The sequence below is a fragment of the Sinocyclocheilus grahami genome, unplaced genomic scaffold (assembly GCF_001515645.1).
Source record: "Sinocyclocheilus grahami isolate Dianchi unplaced genomic scaffold, SAMN03320097.WGS_v1.1 scaffold442.1, whole genome shotgun sequence".
NCBI lineage: Eukaryota > Metazoa > Chordata > Actinopteri > Cypriniformes > Cyprinidae > Sinocyclocheilus > Sinocyclocheilus grahami.
The window spans coordinates 811,965-822,084 of NW_015505621.1; the positions used below are offsets into that span (position 1 = coordinate 811,965).

The 10,120-nt window shown below is 38.3% G+C and overlaps 1 protein-coding gene across 1 annotated transcript in view; it reads right to left on the reverse strand.

The window, feature by feature from the left end:
* Positions 1 to 10,120, reverse strand: part of LOC107552192 (uncharacterized) — a 36,824-nt gene that overhangs the window by 6,772 nt on the left and 19,932 nt on the right. The window contains exons 3-17 of the mRNA XM_016234036.1: positions 6,895 to 7,041; positions 4,945 to 5,096; positions 4,452 to 4,569; positions 3,668 to 3,809; positions 3,378 to 3,523; positions 3,079 to 3,221; positions 2,850 to 2,990; positions 2,572 to 2,688; positions 2,261 to 2,411; positions 2,027 to 2,138; positions 1,740 to 1,915; positions 1,084 to 1,322; positions 902 to 986; positions 494 to 664; positions 31 to 67 (exon numbers count right to left, since the gene is read on the reverse strand). Of these exons, the coding sequence (XP_016089522.1) occupies positions 31 to 67; positions 494 to 664; positions 902 to 986; positions 1,084 to 1,322; positions 1,740 to 1,915; positions 2,027 to 2,138; positions 2,261 to 2,411; positions 2,572 to 2,688; positions 2,850 to 2,990; positions 3,079 to 3,221; positions 3,378 to 3,523; positions 3,668 to 3,809; positions 4,452 to 4,569; positions 4,945 to 5,096; positions 6,895 to 7,041 (2,077 nt within the window). The remainder of the gene's footprint in view (positions 1 to 30; positions 68 to 493; positions 665 to 901; positions 987 to 1,083; positions 1,323 to 1,739; positions 1,916 to 2,026; positions 2,139 to 2,260; positions 2,412 to 2,571; positions 2,689 to 2,849; positions 2,991 to 3,078; positions 3,222 to 3,377; positions 3,524 to 3,667; positions 3,810 to 4,451; positions 4,570 to 4,944; positions 5,097 to 6,894; positions 7,042 to 10,120) is intronic.

Consider the following 10,120-nt stretch of genomic DNA (forward strand, 5'->3'; position numbering starts at 1 on the left):
GATACATGCACAGCAAAGATGGACACTTACTGTGGAGACGAACTCTTCTGGAAGGCAGAGGGGATATCTGAAACGGTGGGGAGGGTGCAAAGTTCATATCATGCCACACATAATGAGTCATAAGATGAAGTGACAAAAATAAAAGCAGCCTCAACAGAGATGCCATGCATAACAACACCACTGACAGCTGAGAACAAATATATGATTTCAAATGTCATGTATCAGCTTTGAGGCATTAAATGTCTGTAAACGTATAGCGATTGGACTGGAATGAACTTTAAGAATGGACTTAATGAGGAGTCAATGCATTGCTCACTGTACAAAAAACATTTGATTATCTAAGACTTAAGTACAACATCCATGTATCTGAATGCTGCAGCCCCAAATAACTTTAAGACCATGCAAAAAGCTTCAAAATGTGTTTATAGTGGTGTAATTTTAGTTGAAAAAAAATCATATTTAATGACCCTGTAAACTTCATAACTGCTTTTACCATCTCTCTTTTTCCTTCGCCGTTGTCTCCTTCTACTGTTCATAACACAAGCTGTCACCAGAGAGAGGATGATGGCAACAAACAGGAAACACACGCCCCCAATCACACCAGCCAGCAGGGGCTCAGGAACAAAGGCCAGGACACTGGGTGCTGCTGGATACATCTCCATACCTTAAGGTCACACATTACATGTTATCAATTAATAATACAATAAATCAATAAGAATGAATCACTTATACCAAAATGACACTTCTGTTCTGACTTCTTGAACTTTAAATTTCTCATTAAACCATACTAAAATTCCAAAACATTTATTAAAACAGTAGTTTTTCCAAGTCACACAGGGCTGAGAAAAGCCTGAGATGTGTCAATATTAAGTCAAAATACACATTTCTGAGTCAGCCTCACCTTCAGTAGAAATGACAACGGAGTCACTGGGCACACTGAACAGTCTGTCCCTGCAAGACAGAAGACGCAGCTCATAGTTTGAGTCCTGTGGAAATAAATGAAGAGTAAATGACCCGTCAAGCCAAAAGGAATAGGAACATTCAACATCAAGCTGCCATATTCTCAATATTTCACACATTTACCTTCACAAGTCCCTGTACAATCAATTCAGTCACATTGACAGCAATCTCTCTGTCTATAGTGACCCACTCCCCCTTTCCCCGTTTTGCTTGAAGTAAAAATGAAGTTAATGGTGGAGACTCTTCTAGAGGTGGCACCCATTGCAGCAACACACCCAGTGATGTACGATTGGCTGACAGCAAGGTGGGAGGGGACAACACTGCAATGGTGGTTACCATAGTGGGAGCTTCTGTTGGAGGTGCTGCAATGTAAAAAAAATAAAATAAATAAAAAGATTTACCTCAGCATGCTAGAGCATACATCTTGGCCTAAGGGTCTGGAATAACTTTAACGTCCACCAGGGAATGTTTTGAATCAAATAAGGGAATTCAAATCTGAAAAGGAACTACTCACAGTCTAACCCATAACATGTCTAACAGGGTTCCTCAAATCCTGGCCTGGAGGGCCACTGCCCTGCAGAGTGAAGATACCTGAGCAAGCCAATCAATGTCTTCAGAGTTACTACAAATTTACAGATAAGTGAGTTTGATCAGAGTTTGTGCTAAAGAGGGCAGATTTGAGGAACCCTGATATGCCTAAAATACATGTCTGTATTTGTAGAGCTAATGAAAGACCTCATGAAGTGCAGTTTGTATATGATGTACAGAAAAATGCTGACCCAGTGTCCTAATGGTGACAATCTCACTGAAGGGGCCAGAGCCCAACTTGTTTTGGGCAAGAACACTGAACTGGTAACTAGTGGCAGCTTGCAGACCCGTTACCAGCAGGGAGGTTTTGGATGTTGGCACAGGGATTGATGCCCATTCATGCTTGCCTCTCACAGTGGGCTTTACCCTGATATGGAGAGAGATCAAATATTAAGTCACTACCATCGATACTGCATATACAGTACATTTGTAGTAATGTACTGGGTCACTGCTACTTATAACGCCCTTAGTGACTCACCAAACAGTACATTTCTGTGTGTATCCTCCATCAAATCCAGGCTCCCAGGACACATTGGCGTGAGTAATCCCTGGATCCACAGACACGGAGGTAACAGCATGGGGACTTGTGCCTGAAGATGACAGAGCAGATAATATATTCAATTTTTCAAATCTATTTTAATTTCAATTCAATTAAAATTTTTCTATAGGTAAATGAGGGTTATTTTTATTAACGGGCATCTGTTCCTCTCACCTAGCACTAAAATTGTTGTTGAAGCACTGACAGTAGCCACACGGTTGGAGGCATGACACTCCCATGCCCCCTGATGGTCTTTACTGAGCGGATGCAGGACCAGAGAGCCATTGGATAGGACTGTAAATGGAGAGCGAGGGGCAGGACCAACCTAAAGAAGATAATAAAGAATCAAAAAGACACTGAAGCAGTATCCGAGGCTTTTAGTCTATGCATGTTAGTACATACACTATGTGCTTTTATTAGCAGATATACACACATTGCTGGGCTGAAACAAACGGAAAGCTATCGGACATTTTTTAAAACTTTACCTTATTCCATGTGATGTTAGGGGATGGGTCACTTTGAGACTGACAGGGTATCACCAGCTCCCTGCCTACTTCTTGAAGGTACTCGGCACGAGGCGAGACACGGAAAGAAGGGGGGTCCTGTGCACATCACCAGATTGCAAACAAGAGAAATGGTGTCAGCAATCAGTGTCAGGGCAGTCATTAATAATGCATTTCAATATGTGGTGACATTTATGAGTAAACTGGAACTATATAGACATATGTCAAAGTATTTTCTATTCTAGACATATGGTGTTCACCTTCAGGATAACTTTGGTGGGTTCTGATTGGCCCATGGTCCCGTAACTGTTATAGGCTGTACAGGTGTACATGCCCACTGCATCATCATTGGCTGCGGTTATGAACACTGAGCCCTCAGAGTTGACCATCCATCCTGGATACTGACCAATCAAGAAGAAGAATATAAAATGATGTCATATGGGTCATAATGAAATAAGATGTTTGATGATAGAAACCTTCACAATGTACCTGCTCCAGGTCCAAGGATGCGCCATCTTTGGTCCAATTAACATACAGCATAGGGGGCTCGGCTTGAACTGGGCATATGATCTTTCCCCCCATTCCCATGGGCAGATAAGTCTCACGGGGCATCCGTACCACTCGTGCTGGATCTTTAAGAGGATCAGGCTTTTAATTCTATCATTTGCATTATTAACCAAATTATAATTTAATTTGAACTTTTGAACTAGTTCTTTTTACCTAGTTTACATGACGCAACAGAACCGACAAACTGCAAATCTAGAATCAACAATTTGCAAAGCGCTCACGTTTAACTTTGAGGTGGGCTGATGCAGAGGGCGGAGTCATTAGACCATTGGTGGGTGTGCAGGTATAATTCCCAGAGTCCTCAGGGACAAGACCCGAAATAAGGAGGGTCCCATCCACTAGTATTTTCACCCGTGATTTCAGAATTCTGTAAACACAAACACACATCCAACTGAGGGGCAAACAGATATTGCAAAAATAATTCACTGGACACTGCAGTTGACCAATCAGAGTCTTCCGGTGAGCCCTGTGATACTGTTATACATTTACAGTTAGTATTCTGGTCACTTACTCGATGTGATAGACATTTTGTCCTTGTTTCCACCACTCGTACGTGAGGTTAGAAGGATACGCTTCTGCTTGGCATTGCAGAATTGCATCCTGGGACATGTTCATGGTGGTGTCCTCAGGGGGAACGATGATAATTGGAGGACCTGGTTGAAAGCATAAGTGCAAGCATGTAAGATGGAATGCATGTAATCAGCTTTGAAGGGCATTCAGATTCGAGGAGGTTGTTTATTTATGGGTGAGATTTATAAATTGCCAAAATGCATTGTGCTAAAGCACTACCACCAAAAGAGGGCAGTGTTTGCTTATTGAATCCCACTTCGGTTTGCCCGAATAGTTACTCTAAATTCTTATGCTGTGTAGAAGACAGATGCGAGATATTACTTTTTTGCGGTTTTCATCAATATACAGCATTCTCTTGCTTAATGTTCAGTAGATGATGCATGAAGAAACAAAATGGCAATGCTAGCATCCGCTTTGCACTTGTTGGATTACCAATAGAAAACACTGTTCTTTCATCATTACACAATGGAGGAATATGGAATCATTAATGCATTTTATTTTCTTAAAATTGTTTAGCATCTTTCTCAGTGCACTTCATACACACATTTACAACATGAAAAGTCAAGATTAAGGTTATACACTTTGCACACAAATCCAACTCCACCAAAGATGCCAGTGTTCTCATACCCAACGCTGCTTAAACGCTTAATACCCTGCAAGCCTATTTCTGTCTGGTGCTGCTGAGTTTCTTTGCCCACGTGGACAAGACATGGTGTGTGACTGACCTTTGACCTGCAGCTGGGTGGTGTGGGTAAGGTTCCCTTCTGAGTTGGACACGTGACACTTGTATATTCCTGCCATTTCCATGGTAACCTTGCTTAAAGACAAGGTTTCATAGAGTACCTGGTTTGGGGAAAATTAATGTTTAGGTGGTAAACGAGACGAGGAATGAGGAAAATGTGAACAGCCCAAAGTGAACTCTACACTCAAGTCAGCATGAAACAAGATTTACAAGTAGCTATGCTTCTGTAATCCAATGCATTTCTGAGTAAAACAGGATAATCAATGAGGTGAAAAAATTTAGGTTTGATTGTATGAATAATTGCACAATGAAAAGCTGGTTATATATCAAAATGGAGATAGGTAGTTGGAGGGGGAGGGATTCATGAATCATTCACAATAAGACTATTTTAACTATTTGATAAAAGACGATTTTGATTTCATGTTGACTTTCAATGATCTTTATTAACGACCAATCAACTAACAAGCTCTGTGTACCTGAATTGCTTCTTGTTTTTCAGCATCACTTCCATCTTTTCTCCAGATGATGGTGGGTTTGGGGTTTCCATGAGCATCACAGCGGAGGGTGAGAGAGTCACCCAACATGACCTCCAGAAAGGGGGGAGGAGTCTTTATGAACACCGGAGGAGCTAAAACGGACATAAAAACAATCAAATCCATGTTCATACATTTTTTTTTTTATAAATAAAAAAAAATTAAGAATTAAATAAATAAAATAAAAATTATAAATAAAATAAATATGATAAAACTAAATATAAAACATTTAAATTAAATAATAAATAAACAATATAAAAAAATATGTAGTATTAAAAAACTAAATAAAAACAATACAGAAATAATAAATAAATACACAAACAAAACAAACAAGGTGTAATCTAGCAGACAATTCTAATATCAGATTAATTAGACTGATACGAACCAGTCACCGGTATACAATAAAATGCAGCACTGAAATCATTGCATTACACTGAGTAGAGCATGTCTTCTTTAACTTTCCCGAAGTGATCATTTGCAAGTGATGAAAAATCTCTAAACATACAATGAAAAAACATCTTATTTCCCCATAACCCTGTCAACACAAAGACAAGTTTTCCAGCACACTCATAAACAATGACAGTTTACAAAACGGCTGTAAGCTGAGACTGTGCATATAATGGGCGTAAAGCGGGCCGCGCTGGAGAGATCTGGACTGTGAGCGTGAGTTTCTGTCCTCTGTCTTCATTCTGATCGCTCACACATGCTACAGAAACACAATCAGATGCTAAAAGCCAGTCTGAGCCCTTCACAGGATTCACAAGCCAGTGCTGAATGAGTGTGTGTGTGTGTGTGTGTGTGTGTGTGTCAGGAGGAGAAAGTGTGTGAGTTTCAGAAGGCATGACAGTCGCTCCGAAGGTGTGAGAAAGCGTAGATTTGGGTGAAACAGTAAAAATGCTACGATTAGTCTTGGGTGAATGGATGGAGAGAGAGTTCTGCTGATATCAGAGCAAAACATCATCTGCATCAAACACTGACGTAAGTGTCATGAAAAACGCAATTCTCGCTTATTCACTGCAACAAAGCTTTCATATGAGCTCCAGATGCTGCTTTAATCAGAAGTTTAATCCTTTTTGTAGGAATAACACAATGCTTTATTATGCCAGTAGCATGAACATGAAACATAAGAGCACCATCATAAAATATATATTCTCTTATACAAATGCATGTCCACTTTCTATGGAACCTAATTGTCGCAGAATTCCTTTTTAAGATTAAGCAACACAACTGACATACAAAACATTGTTTTGGGAGCATTTCTCATTATGCTAGCATTAACATGACAGCAGGGTATTTTAGTATTACTGAAATACTATTATGGATTTTATTAATATTTTGAATTATATTTTATTTGTATAGTTTCTGCTTTCATGTTCATTTTAGTTCATTTTAGTAATTGTGTTATGTGTTTTGCCATTTTTATTAGTTTTTGTTGTTTTATTTTTAAAAAGTCAATTGTTTTTTTTATTATCAATTTTTACTGCAGTTTTAGTTATTTTAGTACATCAAGTTAAAAAAAAAGAAAATAAGAAATACTGTCTTGGAAACTAGCTGAAAAAATGTTTTTACGGTTTTAGTTGTAGTTTACTATAATAAATCTGTATGATGTAAAATATTTGTATATGGTTTATAGTATATAATATATCATAATATATATCATATATAATAATCAATTGGAATTCCCAATTTTGCATAATACAGGGAATTAAAATTATATTTGGAACTGGATAGAAAAAAAAAATCAAATTGGCAATTAGTGTAAACCATGTTATGAAAACCTTGACTGAAAACTGTAAAATGTTATAAAACGAATAGTTTTGACACGCAAAGCCATTATAGACACACCTTAACACCTGGATAGAAGAAACAACCTCAAAGCATTTCTTATCCCACCTGAGATGGACAGGAAGTTCCAGGTGCCGTTCTGAAACTCATCTGTTGTTCTATCCAGCAGGAGAATCCGACACTCAAACCAGCCCTCATCCTCCAGAGCCAACTTATCCACCAGAAGAGACGCGCCGCGGCTCAAGGACACACGACCTGCCCCAAAAATCACAGAGACAAGCAATTATTCAGAAGTATTTTGAGAAATGAGATAAAGAATGAGAAATCACACAAAACTGCAGCTCAAACATTAGAGCAAGCGCTAGCAACTCATGGGTTTTGATTGCCAGGGAATGCATGAACTTAATAAAATGTGTACCTTAAATGCAATGTACAAAATGCCAAATGCATAAAACGTAAATGTAAAACTACTTCCCAATACAAAGCACAGAAGCAGATGAGATCCTGCACACATTTTAAAACAGCCACAGTTTTATGCATATTCCAAAAACCACATGCATACCTGAAACCACCAACGCAAATCCAAGTGAGATTACTATAGCCCTGGTACTTCCCAATTCAATAAGGAATTGAATATATAAACACCGAATTGAATACAGATAAGTGTCTGGAATTGAAAGTTATTCAGGGCCCAGTTGTATGCTTGACCACTATTTTACATAACGTGACGGTTATATTCATGCAATAGAATTAATACATGCAATGCACAACTCAATAAATAATTTAGAGACAAAGAAAATATTTTTTCCAGCTCAGAATAAAAAGAAGCACCAGTTTTTGTTTACCGGACAGGCACGTGGAAACACATGGAAAGACCAACTCAGCTCCACAGAAATCTGAACATCTCTCTGCATGATGTAACACAGTCAGCTGCTTTCCTCATATTCACAGACTCAAAACAAAAACAACCCCACAAACCCACACTGGCTTAAGAGTTACTGAAATATGATATGGAGCACACAGGCACAAATCAGTTTCAAAGCACTAGAAACGGTTTAATCTTCTACTCTTTGAAATATGATATGCGTGTACTGGAGTCTGGTTTTTCAACCTCTCTCTCTCTCTCTCTCGCTCTCTCTTGCTCACTCTACTTTCATTCTGCTTTTTTTCCTGAATTCCAGGGTTGTAAATGATGACACACTGATAACGCAGTGGATGCCGTCTGGGAGTGTGTTTCCGCTTTGCTGGAAGCGGTCGTTGAAGTTTGAAAGTAAGCCAAGAACCCTGCGTAGAGTATCGAAAATCATACCGTGACAATTTAATGCCAAATGGTTACAGCTGAGGAATTATAATACAAACACACCTGGAGTCTGACATAGCGCTGAACCCTCCAGTGATGTGTGCAGGTGTGTCAGCGTTAGATTTACACCTCCAGACTTCAGTCAAGCATCACAAACCCTAAATTTATGCACTGAACTTCAGTGTGTAAACCTTCTCGCACCATTTGTGCTCATAACATGAATGATTTCACAAAATCTTTTAGACCGAGTAAAAATCTGGTTCATATCTGTTGCTCGGTCAAATGCAATCCATTCTTTGGACAGTAAGAAACATCCAATTCTGATCATGTGTGGGACACAACAGTCATTTAAAGTTAAATCCAGACTGAAGAACTGAAGGCCTGTCCTAACATGTCCTATCCTTTATCTTTTATCAAATGTGCTGCATTATTCTTTGCTTGACAGGTCTATTCATCAAATCTAGAGCGCCTATAGGAGAGAAAAAAAACACACAAGAGATCTATTTTGATATCTCAATTGTTTCCAGACAATAATGGGATTCAACAGCCAAAGTCTGCAATCAAAAATCAGAGATCTCATTATGAACTCAAACTATTCTTATAGACAGAGCTGCTTTCCACATTCACTTTTATAGTTGTTACTGTAGGACAACTATGTACATAAAATTAAATAAATAAAATAGACACAAGCTAAATAAAAATACACGGACAAAGAAGTCTCTTCTGTTCACCAAGGCTGCATTTATTTAATCAAAATTCAATAAAATATTGAAATATATAACAATTTTAAATAACTGTTTAAATACATTTTTAATTCTAATTTATATTTGTGATGCAAAGCTGAATTTTTAGCAGCAATTTATATGCTGATTTTAATATTCTGGTTTGCTCAAGAAAATAAAATATCAATGTTGAAAACAGCTGTGCTGCTTAATATTTCTATGGAAACTGTTTCATTATAGGCTATTATTATTACTAATGCTGCATTAACTTTATTTAAAAATCCAGTAAAAACAGTAATATTGTGAAATACTAAATGAACTGCTTTCTATTTGAATATGTTTTAAAATAGAATTTATTTCTGTGATGCAAATCTGAATTTTCAGCATCATTACTCCAGTGTCACATGATCCTTCAGATTCTAAAATGCCATTTTTCTGCTCATGAACCATTTCTGATTATTATCAATGTTGAAAACAGTTGTGCTGCTTCATACTTTGGCTTGTTGCTGTTTTTCAGAATTTTTGATCAAAAGATCTTTTGTAACATTAAAAATGTCTTTACTGCATGTCACTTTTGATCTTAATGCATCATTGCTGAATAAATGAAATTTCGTTTGAACAGTAGTAAAACTGAAACTCCATTAAGTCCAAAAATAGCAACCTCGAAGTAACAACGAAAGCAATCCTGACTGCTAAACACAGGGTCATTTCCTCAGCAGGTGAGGGCTCCATTGAACAGGAACCGAATAACAATCAATCAAGCAAAATTCACAGCCTGAGGGGTTATTTTTATATATAAACAACTAACTATGACTAGCAATTAAGCCTGGTCTAATCTCAGAGCTGCTGCTGTGGGAAGTGATTTTGCATAGATAATAATTGTCTGATCTCATCCTTTTCACAGAGCGGCAGCCGGTGTGTGTTTACTGTCATTAAAAGGTTCCTCTGATCCGAGGTCAGAGGGGGAGGGTGCTTATTAAAGCAGGAGAGAGGCTAAAACAGGGCAGGTGTGGTGGATCTTCCACAAATATATGCTGCTGTCTCTCTCCTTCTTATTCTGGAAATGTCCGGTTTCTTTGGCTGATGCTTTAGGGCAGAGAAAAGCACCAAATGGACTTGCATACAGTCAGTTAAACACTGAACAAATTTATATGCATGCAGGAAAGCACACACACTGATTGTGTGGTTATCAACACACGTGGTTATTGGACACTGAACTGTTTCCCGCCATGGAATGTTTGCCCATCAATGAGAACAGAATGGAAGTCCCCCCCCCCCCCCCCCCCCCCACCCTTTTTTTTCTTTTCTCCTA